The 22,914-nt window shown below is 46.4% G+C and overlaps 1 protein-coding gene across 2 annotated transcripts in view; it reads right to left on the reverse strand.

The window, feature by feature from the left end:
• LOC124043364 (ubiquitin-conjugating enzyme E2 E2-like) overlaps window positions 1-22,914 on the reverse strand; it is a 49,918-nt gene that overhangs the window by 6,797 nt on the left and 20,207 nt on the right. For both annotated transcript variants that reach the window (XM_046361912.1, XM_046361913.1), the window contains exon 4: window positions 2,987-3,119. In XM_046361912.1, coding sequence (XP_046217868.1) covers window positions 2,987-3,119 — 133 coding nt within the window. The remainder of the gene's footprint in view (window positions 1-2,986; window positions 3,120-22,914) is intronic.

The following is a 22,914-nucleotide window of genomic DNA, read 5'->3' on the forward strand; positions in this document are numbered from 1 at the left end:
AGAGAGAGAGAGAGAGAGAGAAGGAAAAGAAGAAAAAGATGGAGAGAGAGTGAGCCAAGGAAAGGAAGAGACAGATGGGGAGAGAAAGAGAGAGAGACAAGGAAAAGAAGAGAGATGGAGAAAGAGAGAGAGAGACAAGGAAAGGAAGAGACAGATGGAGAGAGACAAGGAAAGGAAGATACAGTTGGAAAGAGAGAGAGAGAGAGAGAGAGAGACAAGGAAAGGAAGAGACAGATGGAGAGAGAGAGAGACAATGAAAGGAAGAGACAGATGGAAAGAGAGAGAGAGAGAGAAAGGAAAGGAAGAGACAGATGGAGAAAGAGAGAGAGAGAGACAAGGAAAGGAAGAGACAGATGGAGAGAAAGAAGAGAAAAGGTGGCAGATAGATACAGACAGACAGAGTGAGAGGCCCCACATCCTGAGGCAATCACTAAACTAAACTCTCTCAGGGTCGACCCCCAACCAACGCACCTGCATAGAGTATTTTCTCAATAATAACCCCGAACATAGCCACTCGCGTAACGCATATTCTCTGGCCCCCCCCATAAGGTCGGAGTCCAGGCCCCTACGACCAGTAGGTCCAGGTTGCGGGCCCGACTATTTTCTATACTGAGTACTGCTAACCCAGAGTCTTTCCTGAGACATTGTACATTATATGTCCATTGCGCTGCACACAATTTACATTTAGTCTTGAATGATGGTTGCCAAGATACAGTATACCAGAGAAAAGGGACTGTTGATATTGCAACCACATAACTCAAACGCTGGTTAACCAGTATGAAAGAAATCGCAAACAACTTTTTTTATTCATGTCCTCAAGAACTGTTGTCTGCTAAAGATAGCAATCTGTTTGCATCTGCCAATTGATTGACTGTCCAGTATCCAGAAGATCTGTCCCCAGAGCTTCCTATACAGCTAGCCTCTTTCCATATCGTGTTGAGTCCGGCAATTAAAGAGAATGAGAGGCTCAAGGATGTTACAGAACTGCTGAAGAACTCCCTGAAGGTGCCACTGCAATCAAGCTGTTTCCGCCATCCCTGTAACTGTTGTTTCTGCAGACTGATCGTTTTCTAAACCATAACTCAGAAAGAACTACCTACGAAGCATTAGGCTCTCAGTCTGATATGAGCTTTAGAACACCTGAGTAAACTCCATTTATTCATAGCCTTGACCACGGCATTTGTTCACTGATATTCCCTCATACTTTCAATCAGCTCTGCTTCCCTTTGTAGTTTGTGATAGTTTGCAAGCCCTGCCACAGATGATGCAATCTCTATTGCACTCCACACTGCCCTTTCCCACCTGGACAAAAGGAACACTTATGTGAGAATGCTATTCATTGACTCACAAGTTAAGGATCCTGGGACTAAACACCTCCCTCTGCAACTGGATCCTGGACTTCCTGACGGGCCCCCCCAGGTGGTGAGGGTAGGTAGCAACACATCTGCCACGCTGATCCTCAACACTGGAGCTCTCCAGGGGTGCGTGCTCAGTCCCCTCCTGTACTTCCTGTTCACCCACAACTGCATGGCCAGGCACGACTCCAACACCATCATTAAGTTTTCAGACGACACAACAGTGGTAGGCCTGATCACCGACAACGACGAGACAGCCTATAGGCAGGAGGTCAGAGACCTGGCCGGGTGGTGCGATAATAACAACTTATCCCTCAATGTAACCAAGACTAAGGAGATGATTGTGGACTACAGGAAAAGGAGGATCGAGCATGCCTCCATTCTCATCGACGGGGCTGTAGTGGAGCAGGTTGAGAGCTTCAAGTTCCTTGGTGTCCACATCAACAACAAACTAGAATGGTCCAAACACACCAAGACAGTCGTGAAGAGGGCACGACAAAGCCTATTCCCCCTCAGGAAACTAAAAAGATTTGGCATGGGTCCCGAGATCCTCAAAAGGTTCTACAGCTGCAACCTCGAGAGCCTCCTGACTGGTTGCATCACTGCCTGGTACCCTCCAGTGAACAGAGCTGAGAGACTGCATTTTCCAGCTTTTCTCTCATTCAGTTGTTATTTTCTTCTATTCAAATCGTTGTTTTGTTGCTCAACATGCTCCTAGTCCAAAGTTATTTCAAAACCTTCCAGCTCTCAAAATATTTTCTCCAAGGCAAGCCATATATCTTTTTAGAGCAGGGCTGCCCAACCCTCTTCCTGGAGATCTACCGTCCTGTGGGTTTTCAGTCCAACCCTCTTCCTGGAGATCTACCGTCCTGTGGGTTTTCAGTCCAACCCTCTTCCTGGAGGTCTACCGTCCTGTGGGTTTTCAGTCCAACCCGCTTCCTGGAGATCTTCCGTCCTGTGGGTTTTCAGTCCAACCTTCGTCCTGTGGGTTTTCAGTCCAACCCTCTTCCTGGAAATCTACCGTCCTGTGGGTTTTCAGTCCAACCCTCTTCCTGGAGATCTACCCTCCTGTGGGTTGTCAGTCCATCCCTCTTCCTGGAGATCTACCGTCCTGTGGGTTTTTAGTCCAACCCTAATTTAACACACCTGATTCTACTAATTAGCTGCTCAACAAGACCTTAGCTAGCTGAATCAGATATGCTAAATTAGGGTTGGACTGAAAACCTACAGGACAGTAGATCTCCACGAAGAGGGTTGGACAGCCCTATTTTAGAGTATTCCAGTTATCATGATTTAAAAAATAGAACGGAACACATGGGAAACATCCTTAAATACGTGCTAAAAATAAAGATGTATTTGTCTATTTGTGTTTCAGAGGCGCCATTGATGCACCTGTAACTGCTTGTCTCTAAAATAGCCAGTATTTCAAGCCCTGAAAGCCTAACCCAAGGCCCAAATCAAAAATACAAATAAACAGAATCTGTCAACATGGGCTCCTGAGCAAGCACCAGTCTAGCTTACATACCAGTGTGTGTGTGTGTGTGTGTGTGTGTGTGTGTGTGTGTGTGTGTGTGTGTGTGTGTGTGTGTGTGTGTGTGTGTGTGTGTGTGTGTGTGTGTGTGTGTGTGTACCTTGGGTGGTTTGAAGGGGTAGTCTGGTGTGAAGGCGATATCTAGGAAGAAGACTCCTCCCTCATATACAGAGCCTGGTGGTCCCAGGATGGTGGATCTCCACTCATAGATGTTGTCTCCTTTTGGACCTGCACTGCAATGGCACAGTAGAAAAAAGAAAGAAATTCAGCGTACAGAATGTATTTAGAAAGCAGGAAATTACATTTTAATCATGTTACTCAATTCGTGTGTCACGCCCTGACCTTAGAGATGCTTTTTATGTCTCTATTTTTGTTTGGGCAGGACGTGAGTTGGAGTGGGCAGTCTATGTTTTTGTGTTCTATGTTTTCTGTGTGTTTGGCTGTGTGTGGTTCTCAATCAGAGGCAGCTGTCTATCGTTGTCTCTGATTGAGAACCATACTTAGGTAGCTTTTTCCCACATGGTTTTGTGGGTAGTTATTTTCTGTTTAGTGTCTTTCTGCACCAGACAGAACTCTTTTGGTTTTTGTTCATTGTCTTTGTAATTTTGGTTAATCAGTGTTCAGTTCCAATAATAAAGATGAACACGTACCACGCTGCACCTTGGTCCTCACATTCTTCCACCAACAGCCGTTACAGAACTACCCACCACCAACGGACCAAGCAGAGTGGTAAAAAGGAGGAATGGACATGGGAGGACATCCTAGACGGCAAGGGATCCTACACATGGGAGGAGATCCTGGCTGGAAGGGATCGCCTCCCATGGGAACAGGTGGAGACAACCAGGAGAGCGGAGGCAGCAGAAGAAGGGAACCAGCGATTTGAGGGAACACGGCTGGCAAGGAAGCCCGAGAGACAGTCCCCCCCAAAAAATTGGGGGGCACACAGGGAGTGTGGCAGAGTCAGGTTGGAGACCTGAGCCCATTCCCCGTGCTTACCGTGGCGAGCATGGGATTGGTCAGGCCCCATGCTATGGGGTGATGCGCATGGTGTCTCGGCCGAGTATTCACAGGCCGGTGTGCTCGGTGCCAGCGTCCCACATTTGCCGGGTGGAAGCTGGCATCCAGCCAGAATGGGTTGGGCCAGCTCTGCGCTCGAGACCGCCAGTGCGCCTCCAAGGCCCAGTGTATCCAGTGCCTCGGCCAAGGAAGAGGCCTCCTGGATGTCCTGTGCCTGCTCCCAGAGCCAGGTCTCGTGTGTCTCCCCAGCCCGGTGGGTCCTGTGCCTCCCTCCAGCCCGGAGCTGCCAGAGTCTCCTTCCTGTCCGGGGCCCGCGGCGAGGGTCCCCAGTGCGGGGTCGGCGGCGAGGGTCCCCGCTCCAGAGGCACCACCTAAGTGGGCCAAGCCTAAGGTGGAGCGGGGTCCACGTCCCACACCAGAGCCGCCACCGCAGATAGATGCCCACCCAGACCCTCCCCTACAGGGTTAGGTTTTGTGGCCGGAGTCCGCACCTTTCGGGGGGAGTGGGGTACTGCCCTGACCTTAGATCCTTTTTATGTCTCTATTTTAGTTTGGTCAGGGTGTGAGTTGGGGGGGGGGGTTCTATGTTTTCTATTTCTGTGTGTTTGGCCGGGTGTGGTTCTCAGAGGCAGCTGTCTATTGTTGTCTCTGATTGAGAACTATACTTAGATAGCTTTTTCCCACATGATTTTGTGGGTAGTTGTTTTGTGTCTTTCTGCACCAGACAGAACTGTTTGTTTTTGTTCATCCTCTTTGTAATTTTGGTTAATCAGTGTTCAGTTCCAATAATAAAGATGAACACGTACCACGCTGTACCTTGGTCCTCACCTTCTTCCACCAACAGCCGTTACACCGTTTATGTGTTGTGAAAGATAGAGGTAGGTAGAAGGGGGTCTCTCTTATCAACCATCCAATCTGCTATTCAATCTATTCTGTATACCTCAATATTCATTATCAGACATGTGCCCAGGTCAATAAGAGATTGCATCTGCAAGCAGTTATCTACAAGATCAATTTCAATTCACAGATAACTGAATTGAAGTAGATAATAAACAATACAAATGAACAGTAAACATTACACTCACAGAAGTTCCAAAAGAATAAAGACTTTTATGCCATGTCTATATACAGTCTCTCTCTCTTGCCGCACACAGTGGCAGATTGCCCTCCCTGTAGTACATGACAACTACAGTGTAGACGAGAGCAGCTGGCTGCTGCTGAGCTTAATTGTTACATTGCCTCCTACTACACACAGTGGAGAAAACAGATCATCTAATCCTATTTTCCCAATGGAATCAGGCCAGACACACCTCTGTCTTATACCGCTCTTACTTTAATCACTTAGAGAAGAGGTGGAGTGGGAGCGAGCGAGGCAGAGACAAGTAGAGAGAGAGAGAAGGGTTAAAGGAGAGAGAGCGGCTGGAAGAGAGATGGGGAGAGAGAGGGGGGCAAAGCAGTAGAAAGCGAGAAAGAGATCGAGAGGGGAGGCATTAATGCAACGCGAGTGAGAGTATCACTAAAGCCATTCATGTGAAATGGTAGCCTGCAGTAAAGAGGAAGGCCTCTGTATTTTCTGTCTAGCTCAGTTTGGACAGTGAGGAATTGTGGGAAACAAGCTTAGAAAGGAGATTTCTCGCTTTTGCCAGAGATGACACATTGTGGTCCATGAACTGTAAATAGTCTGAGGCGGGGAGGAGGGAATGAGAGAGAGGGAGGGGGGGGGGGTGAGAGAGAAAGAGGCAGAGTAGAGAATGAGAGGGAGAGAGAGGGGAGGAGAATGAGAGTGAGCGAGAGAGAGAGGCAGAGGGGAGAATGAGAGGGAGAGAGAGGGGAGAATGAGAGAGAGAGAGAGAGAGAGAGAGAGAGAGAGGCAGAGGGGAGAATGAGAGGGAGAGAGAGGGGAGGAGAATGAGAGAGGTGTGCCTCCAGGAGACAGACAGTTTGGCTGTAGTAAATAGTTCTGGACCTCGTCACGCTCTAGCCTGTTGTTGCCCAACATGACTGAATTATTAAGGAGAGATCTATGTTTGTGGGTCAAATCAACCCATCACTGTCGGTGGTTGAGACAGACGTTTTACATGGCACTCTCTACTAGTCCTCTTATGGTTGGCCAAAATAGTGATTTTCTCCCCTCTCTTCCCACAGTAAGTCTATATATAGGCTACAGACCGCATCGGGATACGTTTAGAGCACCACCAGCGACGCACATTTCTAACCCCGGCTTGTGGAACTACTGGTTTCCCTATCCAGTAGCATAACAAACTACTGTACTGCATCAATGTGTTTAATCACCGGTCCTCACTCTGCCACTGTGGTGGGTAGTAAAAGCCTAACCACACATAAAAGCATAAAAACATAATTGTGGAGAAACAGGCCTCAGTGACATCGGAGACGGTTGATGATGTAATATTAGTGTCATAAAGACACAGTCTTTTCCCTCTCTGTTCATCAACGCCCTCTACCAAGGCTTCCTCATCCCTCACTCCTCCCTACCTTCTCCCCCTGCCCATCTCTCCCCCACACCATCACACAGTCTCCCCTAACCATAACCCCCCCAAGATTCTTCCTCCCTCACCCATCCTCCCTCATCTCCCACGGCTTTTCCTGAAAACTATTTTTACTCAGGCGGCAGCTGGGCATCACATGCAAAGAAACAGGAACTATCACAGACGTTTCGAGAGTTTGGACACTTACACTGGTAGCAGTGTGGATAGAGGAGATGTCCCAGACTGACACTGGTAGCAGTGTGGATAGAGGAGATGTCCCAGTCTGACACTGGTAGCAGTGTGGATAGAGGAGATGTCCCAGACTGACACTGGTAGTAGTGTGGATAGAGGAGAAGTTCTCTGACACTGGTAGCAGTGTGGATAGAGGAGATGTCCTGTAACTGGTACACTGGGATAGTAGTGTGGATAGAGGAGATGTCCCAGTCTGACACTGGTAGCAGTGTGGATAGAGGAGATGTCCCAGTCTGACACTGGTAGCAGTGTGGATAGAGGAGATGTCCCAGACTGACACTGGTAGTAGTGTGGATAGAGGAGAAGTTCCAGTCTGACACTGGTAGCAGTGTGGATAGAGGAGATGTCCCAGTCTGACACTGGTAGCAGTGTGGATAGAGGAGATGTCCCAGTCTGTAACTGGTAGCAGTGTGGATAGAGGAGATGTCCCAGTCTGACACTGGTAGCAGTGTGGATAGAGGAGATGTCCCAGTCTGACACTGGTAGCAGTGTGGATAGAGGAGATGTCCCAGTCTGACACTGGTAGCAGTGTGGATAGAGGAGATGTCCCAGTCTGACACTGGTAGCAGTGTGGATAGAATAGATGTCCCAGTCTGACACTGGTAGCAGTGTGGATAGAGGAGATGTCCCAGTCTGACACTGGTAGCAGTGTGGATAGAGGAGATATCCCAGTCTGTAACTGGTAGCAGTGTGGATAGAGGAGATGTCCCAGTCTGACACTGGTAGCAGTGTGGATAGAGGAGATGTCCCAGTCTGACACTGGTAGCAGTGTGGATAGAGGAGATGTCCCAGTCTGACACTGGTAGCAGTGTGGATAGAGGAGATGTCCCAGTCTGACACTGGTAGCAGTGTGGATAGAGGAGATGTCCCAGTCTGACACTGGTAGCAGTGTGGATAGAAGAGATGTCCCAGTCTGACACTGGTAGCAGTGTGGATAGAATAGATGTCCCAGTCTGACACTGGTAGCAGTGTGGATAGAAGAGATGTCCCAGTCTGACACTGGTAGCAGTGTGGATAGAGGAGATGTCCCAGTCTGAACTGGTAGCAGTGTGGATAGAGGAGATGTCCCTGTCTGACACTGGTAGCAGTGTGGATAGAAGAGATGTCCCAGTCTGACACTGGTAGCAGTGTGGATAGAGGAGATGTCCCAGTCTGACACTGGTAGCAGTGTGGATAGAAGAGATGTCCCAGTCTGACACTGGTAGCAGTGTGGATAGAGGAGATGTCCCAGTCTGACACTGGTAGCAGTGTGGATAGAAGAGATGTCCCAGTCTGACACTGGTAGCAGTGTGGATAGAGGAGATGACCCAGTCTGACACTGGTAGCAGTGTGGATAGAAGAGATGTCCCAGTCTGACACTGGTAGCAGTGTGGATAGAGGAGATGTCCCAGTCTGACACTGGTAGCAGTGTGGATAGAGGAGATGTCCCTGTCTGACACTGGTAGCAGTATGGATAGAAGAGATGTCCCAGTCTGACACTGGTAGCAGTGTGGATAGAGGAGATGTCCCAGTCTGACACTGGTAGCAGTGTGGATAGAAGAGATGTCCCAGTCTGACACTGGTAGCAGTGTGGATAGAGGAGATGTCCCAGTCTGACACTGGTAGCAGTGTGGATAGAGGAGATGTCCCAGTCAGTCAGAGGGAGCTATTATATGACAGAGGATATCCCTGACACCACTACCTCTCCTGTTGAACACATACACACGCACGCACAAACACCCTTATACACGAAATACACACACACACACACACACACACACACACACACACACACACACACACACACACACACACACACACACACACACACACACACACACACACACACACACACACACACACACACACACACACACACACACACACACACACACACACACACAAGCATTTAATTGGGCTGCAATTTCTGAGGCTGGTAACACTAATGAATTTATCCTCTGCTTTTCGTCAATCCAGATGCCCAGATATTTATAAGCGGGTGTAACGTGTGCACTGGGAGTTGGGAAGCAAGTTCAGGGAGTGAATACATTTAATGAATGAACTTGGGTAACGTGTGCACTGGGAACATAATAGGGAGTTGGGAAAAGTTCAGGGAAATACCCATAATAGAAAAAAAGAAACCCGATCAACGCACAGACAAACTGAAACACAAACAACACCTGGGGAAGGAACCAACGGGAATGACATAAATAGGGCAGGTAGTCAAGGAGGTGAAGAGGGTTAAACCAAGGCCCCATACCTTTTAACGGGTTAATAAATGATGTTATGATAAACTGTAAGATCTCCTCTCTTAAGAGACCTCTGTGTGTGTATTAACACCTGTTTTGAGTGTTGTGCCCTTCAGACATGATCAGATTCATCCATACTCATCCTGTCTGGGCCCCACCTGGCTATCTGAGGTTCTGTTAATACGACTGGTTTTCTGAGAACACAAGGCTGCTGCAGGCCTGATGAAAACAGACACCTGTCAGAAGATGCTTAGACTCGTTCACCTTGTTATGGCCCTGTACTTGTGATGAAAGGTCAAGTTTCGGTCAAACCCACTTCTGAGCTTTTAATTGCTGACAAGATGGTTGCTGATGTCAGGGAGAGGTTAGATTTATTAAAATGCTGTTGCCAGGGAAACTCACGCAAGGAGGACTGGGAGAGGCTATATGAGTTACAGGATGTCTAAGACATTTTGCAGAACCTGGGGAGAGCTATCATATACTGTACTCTGTACCAACTTCTGCCTACAATTGTATTACTAAAGGATAATTGTAATACTTCAACAAAGAGTATGTGTTTCCTTTCCATTACTAATGTATGTTTGATAATTATATAGACCTGATCATTTGTTGAAGAACTTGACCAACAGAGTCCAGGTGAGTGTCATGAGGCGCTGATGTGCATGACAATGGTGACAAGTGTGCGCATTAATCAGCAGCCTGTTGACCTAGAGGCTGGAGAGGGGGCACACGTGACAGCTGGGATACGATCAATGAGGGCACCATCCGATGTACAGTACTAGTCAAAGGTTTAGACACACCTACTTATTCCAAGGTTTTTCTTTATTTTTTTACTATTTTCTACATTGTAGAATAATAGTAAAGACATCAAAACTATGAAATAGCACATATGGAATTATGTAGTAACCAAAAAAGTGTTAAACAAATCAAAATATATTTTAGATTTTAGATTCTTCAATGTAGCCACCCTTTGCCTTGATGATAGCTTTGAACACTCTTGGCATTCTCTCAACCAGCTTCACCTGGAATGTTTTTTCCAACAGTTGTGAAGGAGTTCCCACATATGCTGAGCACTTGTTGGGTGCTTTTCCTTCACTCTGCAGTCCAACTCATCCCAAACCATCTCAATTGGGTTGAGGTCAGGTGATTGTGGAGGCCAGGTCATCTGATGCAGCACTCCATCACTCTCCTTCTTGGTCAAATAGCCCTTACACAGCTTGGAGGTGTGTTGGGTCATTATCCTGTTGAAAAACAAATGATAGTCCCACTATGCGCAAACCAGATGAGGTGGCGTATCGCTGCAGAATGCTGTGGTAGCCATGCTGGTTAAGTGTGCCTTGAATTCTAAATAAATCACCGACAGTGTCACCAGCAAAGCACCCCCACAACATCACGGGTCCAATGTCCATTGCTCATGCTCAACGGTCCAATGTCCATTGCTCATGCTCACCGGTCCAATGCCCAAACAAGTATTTTCTTCTTGTTGGTGTCCTTTAGTAGTGGTTTCTTTGCAGCCATTCGACCACGAAGGCCTGATTCATTCAGTCTCCTCTGAACAGTTGATGTTGAGATGTGTCTGTTACTGGAACTCTGTGAAGCATTTATATGGGCTCCAGTCTGAGGTGCAGTCAACTCTAATGAACTTATCCTCTGCAGCAAAGGTAACTCTAGGTCTTCCTTTCCTGTGGCGGTCCTCATGAGAGCCAGTTTCATCATAGTGCTTGATTGGTTTTGCGACTGCACTTGAAGAAACGTTAAAAGTTCTTGAAATTTTCCGCATTGACTGACCTTCATGTCTTAAAGTGATGATGGACTGTCGTTTCTCTTCGCTTGTTTGAGCTGTTCTTGCCATAATATGAACTTGGTCATTTCCCCTTTCATGGAGTGACTCATTATATAAGTGAAGTGTTGTATGTTTTCAGGCCCAAGGGTACTGCATGGATGTCAACAAATCACTAGGGAATAACAACTCTATAAGGAGCATATCCTGAGTGCTTACCCTGCATAACTTCATACTAGAGATCGAGGGAGAAAGAGAGAAAATATGACGGACGGACGGACAGGCAGACAGACAGGCAGACAGGCAGGCAGACAGACAATGGGAGTACAGTAGTATTACCATGTACTTATACTCCACCATGTAAAGCTAATCCCTCCCATTCCAGATTATGGGCTAACTGGATTATACGTGCCTGTGGATAGATGATACTGCACCAGCTAGCTACTGCGGCACAGAGACACATTGCCAAATCCATCCATACACGTCAGTGACCACTCTCCTCTCCTCTGCCCCCACACACACACTCTCCTCTCCTCTGCCCCCACACACACACTCTCCTCTCCTCTGCCCCCACACACACACTCTCCTCTCCTCTGCCCCCACACACACACTCTCCTCTCCTCTGCCCCCACACACACACTCTCATCTCCTCTGCCCCCACACACACACACTCTCATCTCCTCTGCCCCCACACACACACACACACTACTCTCCTCTGCATCCCCCCCCACACACACACACACTCTCTTCTCCTCTGCCCCCCACACACACTCTCATCTCCTCTGCCCCCCACACACACACTCTCATCTCCTCTGCCCCCACACACACACTCTCCTCTCCTCTGCCCCCACACACACACTCATCTCCTCTGCCCCCACACACACACTCTCCTCTCCTCTGCCCCCACACACACACTCTCATCTCCTCTGCCCCCACACACACACTCTCCTCTCCTCTGCCCCCACACACACACTCTCCTCTCCTCTGCCCCCCACACACACTCTCCTCTCCTCTGCCCCCACACACACACTCTCCTCTCCTCTGCCCCCCACACACACTCTCCTCTCCTCTGCCCCCACACACACACTCTCATCTCCTCTGCCCCCACACACACACTCTCCTCTCCTCTACCCCCCACACACACTCTCCTCTCCTCTGCCCCACACACACACTTTCCTCTCCTCTTCCCCCACACACACACTCTCCTCTCCTCTGCCCCCACACACACACACTCTCCTCTCCTCTGCCCCCACACACACACACACTCCTCTCCTCTGCCCCCACACACACACTCTCCTCTCCTCTGCCCCCACACAAAACACTCTCCTCTCCCCCCACACACACACTCTCCTCTCCTCTGCCCCCACACACACACTCTCATCTCCTCTGCCCCCACACACACACTCTCATCTCCTCTGCCCCCACACACACACTCTCCTCTCCTCTGCCCCCACACACACACACTCTCCTCTCCTCTGCCCCCACACACACACTCTCCTCTCCTCTGCCCCCCCCCCCACACACACTCTCCTCTCCTCTGCCCCCACACACACACTCTCATCTCCTCTGCCCCCACACACACACTCTCCTCTCCTCTACCCCCCACACACACTCTCCTCTCCTCTGCCCCACACACACACTCTCCTCTCCTCTTCCCCCACACACACACTCTCCTCTCCTCTGCCCCCACACACACACACTCTCCTCTCCTCTGCCCCCACACACACACTCTCCTCTCCTCTGCCCCCACACACACACTCTCCTCTCCTCTGCCCCCACACAAAACACTCTCCTCTCCCCCCACACACACTCTCCTCTCCTCTGCCCCCACACACACACTCTCCTCTCCTCTGCCCCCACACACACACTCTCCTCTCCTCTGCCCCCACACACACACTCTCCTCTCCTCTGCCCCCACACACACACTCTCCTCTCCTCTGCCCCCACACACACACTCTCCTCTCCTCTGCCCCCACACACACACTCTCCTCTCCTCTGCCCCCACACACACACTCTCCTCTCCTCTGCCCCCACACATACACTCTCCTCTCCTCTGCCCCCACACATACACTCTCATCTCCTCTGCCCCCACACACACACTCTCATCTCCTCTTCTCTCACCTTGTTTCACTAACACATTGATTCATGGATATTAACCTTAATATTAACTGTGACCTGATCAGTTGTGATTCAACCACAATCATCCCTGTGGTCGCCATATGACCTTTGACCTGGTTTATCCTATTAAATGTCAATTCAGATTGGAATTCCATTACTCAGATTCCATGTTTCTACACTGATCTCTGTGATGTCAATCATCATCAAAGAGAGAACCACCAATGTGATTATTATTGACTGGTCAACGTGAATTGATTACATCGTCTTTTATTGTGCTCATAAATGCCTTGACAATGCTTCAGTTACCGAAGGTCTAGGGGGCTCCTGAAGACTATAAGTAACCAGTCACCAGCGCACACACACACACACACACACACACACACACACACACACACACACACACACACACACACACACACACACACACACACACACACACACACACACACACACACACACACACACACACACACACACACACACACACACACACACACACACACAGGATCGTTATAGTGAACAATCAGCAACACAGTCATTGAGTCTCATTGAGGTCTCGTGGAATACTCCACTGTTAAAGGCTCAGAAAGAGGGGAAAATACCCAAATCCCTCAGACAGAACAGCTCTTTTCAGTGTTTTGTTCCTTCCAGCTAAAAGGCCTGTGTCTGCTTGGTACTGGTCTTTGTGTGTCCTCGTTTGGCCAGCTAAATGCTCACAATGCACACTTTCATCAGGAGCAACATACAGGCTGGGAGGAGGGAGAAAGAAAGATCCGATGCCCTCTGACCTTTCAATGAGCGGTAAACCAATTGTGTTCCCATTGTCTTCGGCCCCATCGCCTAGCAACCCATCCCTGGAGTATGTGTGTGACTGTGTGTGTTCCATGACTGGAATAAATACTGAATTGCTAATAGTCACGCATCAATGGTTTGTAATTTGGTTCATAACTTCCACTTACATGACATCCGTCAATTGAATTATTCTGAACAGATCGTGTGGAAATCAAGTGACAACTTTATTAGGTACATATTGCAGACAGTATCAGCCAGACAGCAAGCAATGCATTAGGCCTACATGCCACTCACTCTTACTCAACTTACCCCCATATACAGAGAATATTATCAACTTCAATCATCAGAAGGGGATGAAATCAACTATTTTGGTTTGTGAATTATTTGGTATGACAAGATCTAGACATTTGAAGGTAATTTCCCATTGAGCCGACATATACAGGGCTTACAATGAATGTGGTCTTTGCGAACATGGGAACATTGCATTTTGTCCGCTATGTACGTTTTAAAAGCAATCGGGTTGAATCTAGCCCCTAATCAGGATTTCAGCTTTCCCTCACAGTGCAGTCACAAGCTTCATAACCATCAACCTTCGTATTCTCCTCCTGCTTCTTCCCTGAATGACATGGAAAGAAAGTCTGTCTACGTCTCTCCACTTCTGTATCTGTCGTCTGTGTTATGTTCACAAACATGCAGCAACAACTCCCTAGCTACAGTAACCTATTACCACTCTCCGAATACTTCACTGCCCTGTAAATAAATGGACAAGACACAACGGTCTCAGTCCAGTCCAGGTTAATACCCTGCTTCCCAAGCTTCCCCAGTGATCACTTGAGTGATGATAACCTCTCATGTTGCCATTACTGCACCTTACAGGTAATTCATTAACATGACTTGTGGAGGTGTTGAAACACTAACAGTGAGCCATAAAACAGAGCGCAGAGAGAGGAGAGGACAGTGGGAGTCAGAGGAAGACGGAGAGAGAGAGAAGAAAGAGAGGCGAGCAGGGGATTATGTCAACACACACAAGTGCGCACGCAAGTATGCACACACACGCACTCACGCAGTCTGAGAGGAAGAGAGATCAATTGGAACAGAACTGTTTGTTTGACCTCCAATTTAACTATATAGCGTGAGGATCAGTTATAGGCTGAGAGGGGCAGACAGGGTGGACCAGGGTCACTAGGGTTTAGAGCTGAGAGGACCGTGGAGACAGACACATTGGTCTGAGGAGTACATCAAATCAAGGTCATCGACCTTGCCAAGGCTTTCGACTCTGTCAATGACCATATTCTTATCGGCAGACTCAGTAGCCTCGGTTTTTCGGATGACTGCCTTGCCTGGTTCACCAATTACTTTGCAGACAGAGTTCAGTGTGTCAAATCGGAGGGCATGATGTCCGGTCCTCTGGCAGTCTCTATGGGGGTGCCACAGGGTTCAATTCTCGGGCCGACTCTTTTCTCTGTATATATCAATGATGTTGCTCTTGCTGCGGGCGATTCCCTGATCCACCTCTACGCAGACGACACCATTGTATACACTTTCGGCCCGTCATTGGACACTGTGCTATCTAACCTCCAATCGAGCTTCAATGCCATACAACACTCCTTCCGTGGCCTCCAACTGCTCTTAAACGCTAGTAAAACCAAATGCATGCTTTTCAACCGATCGCTGCCAGCACCCGCATGCCCGACTAGCATCACCACACTGGATGGCTCCGACCTTGAATATGTGGACACCTATAAGTACCTAGGTGTCTGGCTAGACTGCAAACTCTCCTTCCAAACCCATATCAAACATCTCCAATCGAAAATCAAATCAAGAATCGGCTTTCTATTCCGCAACAAAGCCTCCTTCACTCACGCTGCCAAGCTTACCCTAGTAAAACTGACTATCCTACCGATCCTCGACTTCGGCGACGTCATCTACAAAATTGCTTCCAACACTCTACTCAGCAAACTGGATGCAGTTTATCACAGTGCCATCCGTTTTGTCACTAAAGCACCTTATACTACCCACCACTGCGACTTGTATGCTCTAGTCGGCTGGCCCTCGCTACATATTCATCGCCAGACCCACTGGCTTCAGGTCATCTACAAGGCCATGCTAGGCAAAGCTCCGCCTTATCTCAGCTCACTGGTCACGATGGCAACACCCATCCGTAGCACGCGCTCCAGCAGGTGTATCTCATTGATCATCCCTAAAGCCAACACCTCATTCGGCCGCCTTTCGTTCCAGTACTCTGCTGCCTGTGACTGGAACGAATTGCAAAAATCGCTGAAGTTGGAAACTTTTTATCTCCCTCACCAACTTCAAACATCAGCTAGCTGAGCAGCTAACCGATCGCTGCAGCTGTACATAATCTATTGGTAAATAGCACACCCATTTTCACCTACCTCATCCCCACAGTTTTTATTTATTTACTTTTCTGCTCTTTTGCACACCAATATCTCTACCTGTACATGATCATTTATCACTCCAGTGTTAATCTGAAATATTGTAATTATTTGCCTACCTCCTCATGCCTTTTGCACACATTGTATATAGACTCCCCTTTTTTTCTCTGTGTTATTGACTTGTTAATTGTTTACTCCATGTGTAACTCTGTGTTGTCTGTTCACACTGCTATGCTTTATCTTGGCCAGGTCGCAGTTGCAAATGAGAACCTGTTCTCAACTAGCCTACCTGGTTAAATAAAGGTGAAATAAAAAAATAAAAAAATAAAAACAGCCTGTGAAAGTAGAGTACAGTATTATAAACTATTTCTGTTGGATCCACAACTACCATTGTTCTGTAAGGAGACTGCCAGGAGACTCAATAGCAATCCATATCTTTTCCAATTTCACACACACACTTCCGAAAACAGCCATTGTAAAAACTACATAGAAGTGTTCCTTGGCAGCATCACGTCAGTGAGAGCAAAGCCAGCCTTGTGAGCCAATGGCCAGAGTCATGATTCCTGCTAACTTCTGCTCCTGTTTTTGTCCCAAATCAGACCAGTCCTGGTGGTATCTGTCATGGCTTTTATCTTAACGTCTTTTCATCTTCTTCAAAAACTGAGAGCGAAAGATTGAATCTTCTTTGAGGGAGAGACTAGATCCTTATCTCACAGAGAGATAAAGAGGAGGGTAGCAGTCAGTCAGCAACAATACATCAAGTAACTCTGCAGTTTACACCAGTGGGGGCTGGTGGGAGGAGCTTTAGGAGGACGGTATCAGACACATCCAACATATGGAAACATATGGAAACCAGGTTTGACTCGGTTCCATTTATTCCATTTCAGCAATTACTCCTATAGCTCCTCCCACCACCTCTATTGGTTTACACCTTCTGTGTACTTAGAATAAACCTTTCCTCACCTCTAAAAGCTGCTATCCCTTGCAGTCCAGTCAGCAAGCAAAGCACTTTGGAGCGAAGGAGGTAACATTAAATTAAGGGAAGCAGTGAAATCCCTGTCTTAAATGTTATGCTACAAGCAATGAATGGCTTTAATTGCAACACTCAAAGAGTGATACAGCCGGGCAAGACAAAAGAAATAGGAGTGCATGAAACAAAGCAATAATGTGCAAGAACTGGCCCCTCTGGTTGTTCACAGATCCCAAGGAGAAGGACTGGGAGAAAGGGTGGTTTTTTATCTCTTATCTCCACACTGCACACACAGCACTGTGTGTGGGTGTGTGTGTGTGTGTGTGTGTGTGTGTGTGTGTGTGTGTGTGTGTGTGTGTGTGTGTGTGTGTGTGTGTGTGTGTGTGTGTGTGTGTGTGTGTGTGTGTGTGTGTGTGTGTGTGTGTGTGTGTGTGTGTGTGTGTGTGTGTGTGTGTGTGTGTGTGTGTGTGTGTGTGTGTGTCGAGAGATGGCAGCATAAGACCTGCCGACTCAGTGGTTGTGAGAATTTCCAGAGGAGCTTGTTACCTCTCACTAATTAGTCAACAAGGACTTAGCTTCTGATTACTGTCCCTTTCTAGCCAAATAAATAAACAAATACATAATAAACACGTAAAAAAAATGGTGGCTTAGCTTTTGATTAGGTTTCCCTAGTGACTGAAAAATAGGGTAGGTTTCGAGATGCGCACAAAAAGTAGACTCCAATATCTTCCTTTAACAAAGACAGTTCATGTATTTTTTGTTGCTGCAGCAGGATATATCATTTTCACATAGATGTTTTGGACAAAGCCGCCTTCTGTGTGTGCATGAATCAGTTTCCACAAAAAATAAATGTTTTTAAGGGACCTTTGGGCTTGAGGATATCCTCTTGGTCTAATGGCTTGGCTTACGAGAAGTCTGTGGCAAGAATCCCACCAGTTACACTTGTTATGGTATAAATAAACCATCTCTCTCTTGCCTATAGTGATCATGGCTGTATTGATTACACTGCACTGAGAGCATTGATTTCACAACAGTGCTATTGAGATACCTGCCTGCAAATGACACACAAGTCTCTGTCCTGTGACGCCTGACCATCCGCTCTTCGACACCCTTTCTTTCTCAAAACTGTACCAGATTGAGTTTGAAGACCTCTCACTCTCATCTAGATTGAGTTGTCCTGTATTCCCAAACCCTCTTGCCACTCCACTTATTTGAGCTATTGCAGGGCTTAATGATTAGTTGACAAGTTGAATTAGGTATGCTGGCACTAAAATAGATTAAATATGTGAAATGGCTGCTGGTCCCTGAGGAGACGGGGTTGGGAGACCCTGAACACAGAGATTCCCCACGTTTCCTCTGTTCTCCTGTTCTCCCTCTCAGTGGCAGCTGTGAAAGGGCAGGAGGAGAGCCCCCTGAAATGAAAATCAAAGCCCTGGCAGGAAACTGATATCCTGTCTTTGTGAGGGGAGCAAGGCCATGGGCATGTGTGTGTCTACACTGGACTCCGTGCCAGAATTGTAATAGAATTCCACCCTTGCCAGTGTTTGCATTGGAAGCCATTTGTCCGGGTGACAACATTTCACTGTTTACAGTTAATACACACGAGCAGCAGATACAACCTGAGCCTCTCAGTGACTGGAGGACCCAGGCCACAAACATTTGACAATATATGTGCTTGTACATGCTTATAATGCATAATGCTTCAAAACAATTTACACCTGTCAGATTTAAGTAGTGTTACCACTTTTATTAACAAAGCCTCGGAGCGGAGGAGACGGAGAGGAGGAAAGAAGGAAAGAAGGAAAGAAGGAGAGGTAGAAAGAAGGAAAAAAGAAAGAAAGAAAAGGAAAGAGGGGGTGGAAAGAAGGAAAAAGAAGGAAAAAAGGAAAGAAGGAAAGGAGGAAAGGAAAGAAGGAAAAAAGGAAAGAAGGAGAGGTGGAAAGAAGGAAAGAAGGAAAGAAGGAAAGAAGGAGAGGTGGAAAGGAGAAAAGAAGGAGAGGTGGAAAGGAGAAAAGAAGGAGAGGTGGAAAGAAGGAAAGAAGGAAAGAAGGAGAGGTGGAAAGAAGGAAAGGAGGAAAGAAGGAGAGGTGGAAAGAAGGAAAGAAGGAGAGGAGGAGAGGTAGAAAGAAGGAAAAAAGGAAAGAAGGAGAGGGGGAAAGAAGGAAATGAGGAAAGAAGGAGAGGTGGAAAGAAGGAAAGAAGGAGAGGTGGAAAGAAGGAAAGAAGGAGAGGGGGAAAGAAGGAAAGGAGGAAAGAAGGAGAGGTAGAAAGAAGGAAACGAGGAAAGAAGGAGAGGTGGAAAGAAGGAAAGGAGGAAAGAAGGAGAGGTGGAAAGAAGGAAAGGAGGAAAGAAGGAGAGGTGGAAAGAAGGAAAAGAGGAAGGAAGGAGATGAGGAAGGAAGGAGATGAGGAAGGAAGAAGGACAGGAGGAAGAACGGAGAGGAGGAAGGAGAGGAGGAAGAAAGAATCAGAGGTTGAAAGAAGGAGAGGAGCACTTTGAGAAAGAGTAACCCACCACTGATTTGCACTGCTCTTAAAACAGTATTACACCTGTCCCCCCTCCCCTCCTCCTCTTCCTGAAACAGACCAGAGATAAAAGGAGTGATAGGCCCACTAAGGGTTACTGGGGTTTAACGGGGAAGTGTAGCAGTATAAAGGGCACATTATTAAGAATTCAACAGCCCGGGTATTGAATCCTGTCACAGCCACGTCAGCTGGAAAGCTAAACCCAGGCAGGCATGGATACAATGAAACAGCCATTTACAGTGTGGAGGAGGGCAGTCTCATGAGAATGAGACCTGAGACAAGAGAGGATCCTAGCATTTTCCACCCTGGTGTGTGTGTGTCCTGGTAGGAATGTCTCCCATAGGTTGAATACAGCTGCAGCTGGTGGGAAAGTGACCTCTGTCTGGAGTCCGGACACTCAGCAATGCAGAACTACAGTGCCTTGAAACATTGCTCTCCATTCAAATGAGTGTCTTTCTTCATGTTAGAGGGAAAAGCAGCACGAGAGGCTGGAGTGGCCAGTAGTATCTCAGAGGAAGAGATCAGATACTGTAGTGCAATAAGAACATCATCATCATTTCCACTGATTCTCTGGCATTATGTCTGCTGACTGGAGCACATTACAGGGTGATCTGGAGAATGCTGTTTAGTCTATTTCTACAGTATGACTGAGTAACACTGTGAAGTCTATTTCTACAGTACAACTCAGTAACACTGTGAAGTCTATTTGTACAGTACAACTGAGTAACACTGTGAAGTCTATTTGTACAGTACAACTGAGTAACACTGTGAAGTCTATTTGTACAGTACAACTGAGTAACACTGTGAAGTCTATTTGTACAGTACAACTGAGTAACACTGGGAAGTCTATTTGTACGGTACAACTCAGTAACACTGTGAAGTCTATTTGTACGGTACAACTGAGTAACACTGTGAAGTCTATTTGTACGGTACAACTGAGTAACACTGGGAAGTCTATTTGTACGGTACAACTGAGTAACACTGTGAAGTCTATTTGTACGGTACAACTGAGTAACACTGTGAAGTCTATTTGTACAGTACAACTGAGTAACACTGTGAAGTCTATTTGTACGGTACAACTGAGTAACACTGGGAAGTCTATTTGTACGGTACAACTGAGTAACACTGTGAAGTCTATTTGTACGGTACAACTCAGTAACACTGTGAAGTCTATTTGTACGGTACAACTGACAACACTGGGAAGTCTATTTGCGGTACAACTGAGTAACACTGTGAAGTCTATTTGTACGGTACAACTGAGTAACACTGGGAAGTCTATTTGTACGGTACAACTGAGTAACACTGTGAAGTCTATTTGTACGGTACAACTGAGTAACACTGGGAAGTCTATTTGTACGGTACAACTGAGTAACACTGTGAAGTCTATTTGTACGGTACAACTCAGTAACACTGTGAAGTCTATTTGTACAGTACAACTGAGTAACACTGGGAAGTCTATTTGTACGGTACAACTCAGTAACACTGTGAAGTCTATTTGTACAGTACAACTGAGTAACACTGGAAGTCTATTTGTACAGTACAACTGAGTAACACTGTGAAGTCTATTTGTACGGTACAACTCAGTAACACTGTGAAGTCTATTTGTACGGTACAACTGAGTAACACTGGGAAGTCTATTTGTACGGTACAACTGAGTAACACTGGGAAGTCTATTTGTACGGTACAACTGAGTAACACTGTGAAGACTATTTGTACGGTACAACTGAGTAACACTGGGAAGTCTATTTGTACGGTACAACTGAGTAACACTGGGAAGTCTATTTGTACGGTACAACTGAGTAACACTGTGAAGACTATTTCTACAGTATGACTGAGTAACACTGTGAAGTCTATTTGTACGGTACAACTGAGTAAAACTGTGAAGACTAACACTGAGTAACACTGTGAAGTCTATTTGTACAGTACAACTGAGTAACACTGGGAAGACTATTTCTACAGTACAACTGAGTAACACTGTGAAGACTATTTCTACAGTACAACTGAGTAACACTGTGAAGACTATTTCTACAGTACAACTGAGTAACACTGTGAAGACTATTTCTACAGTACAACTGAGTAACACTGTGAAGACTATTTCTACAGTATGACTGAGTAACACTGTGAAGTCTATTTGTACGGTACAACTGAGTAACACTGGGAAGACTATTTCTACAGTACAACTGAGTAACACTGTGAAGACTATTTCTACAGTACAACTGAGTAACACTGTGAAGACTATTTCTACAGTACAACTCAGTAACACTGTGAAGTCTATTTCTACAGTACAACTGAGTAACACTGTGAAGACTATTTCTACAGTGTAAGGGTTTTCTTCTGGTGAAAGAGAGGCGGACCAAAATGCAGCGTGGTGGTTATTCATGTTTTTAATAAAGACGACTATACATGAACAGACTATACAAAACAAGAAAAGTGAAAACCTAAACAGTCCTATCTGGTGCAAACACAGAGACAGGAACAATCACCCACAAAACCCAACACAAAACAGGCTACCTAAATATGGTTCCCAATCAGAGACAATGACTAACACCTGCCTCTGATTGAGAACCATATCAGGCCAAACATAGACATAGACAAACCAGACACACAACATAGAATGCCCACCCAGCTCACGTCCTGACCAACACTAAAACAAGGAAAACACATACGAACGATGGACAGAACGTGACATACAGTATAACTGAGTAACACTGTGAAGTCTATTTCTACAGTATGATTGAGTAACAATGTGAAGTCTATTTCTACAGTACGACTGAGTAAGACTGTGAAGTCTATTTCTACAGTATGACTGAGTAACACTGTGAAGTCTATTTGTACAGTACGACTGAGTAACACTGTGAAGTCTATTTCTACAGTACGACTGAGTAAGACTGTGAAGTCTATTTCTACAGTATGACTGAGTAACACTGTGAAGTCTATTTGTACAGTACGACTGAGTAACACTGTGAAGTCTATTTCTAAAGTACAACTCAGTAGCACTGTGAAGTCTATTTCTACAGTATGAGTAACACTGTGAAGTATATTTCTACAGTACGACTGAGTAACACTGTGAAGTCTATTTCTACAGTACGACTGAGTAACACTGTGAAGCCTATCTCTACAGTACGACTGAGTAACACTGTGAAGTCTATTTCTACAGTATGACTGAGTAACACTGAGGTTTATTATTATGTATATTATATTATGTATATTATGTATATTTGTATTTATTATGTCAATGGGAACATTAAGGCAGTTTTATACAACATGACATGACCTTTCATAACACTTTTCACAACACATTAAGTGTGTTCCCTCAGGCCACTACTCTACTACCACATATCTACAATAATCCATGTGTACGTGTGTGTAGAGTGTGTGTCCTATCATGGGTATGTGTGTGTGTCTCTTCACAGTCCCTGCTGTTCCATAAGGTGTATTGTTATCTGTTTTTTAACTCTGATTC

This window comes from Oncorhynchus gorbuscha, linkage group LG09 (genome assembly GCF_021184085.1).
Source record: "Oncorhynchus gorbuscha isolate QuinsamMale2020 ecotype Even-year linkage group LG09, OgorEven_v1.0, whole genome shotgun sequence".
NCBI classification, from domain to species: domain Eukaryota; kingdom Metazoa; phylum Chordata; class Actinopteri; order Salmoniformes; family Salmonidae; genus Oncorhynchus; species Oncorhynchus gorbuscha.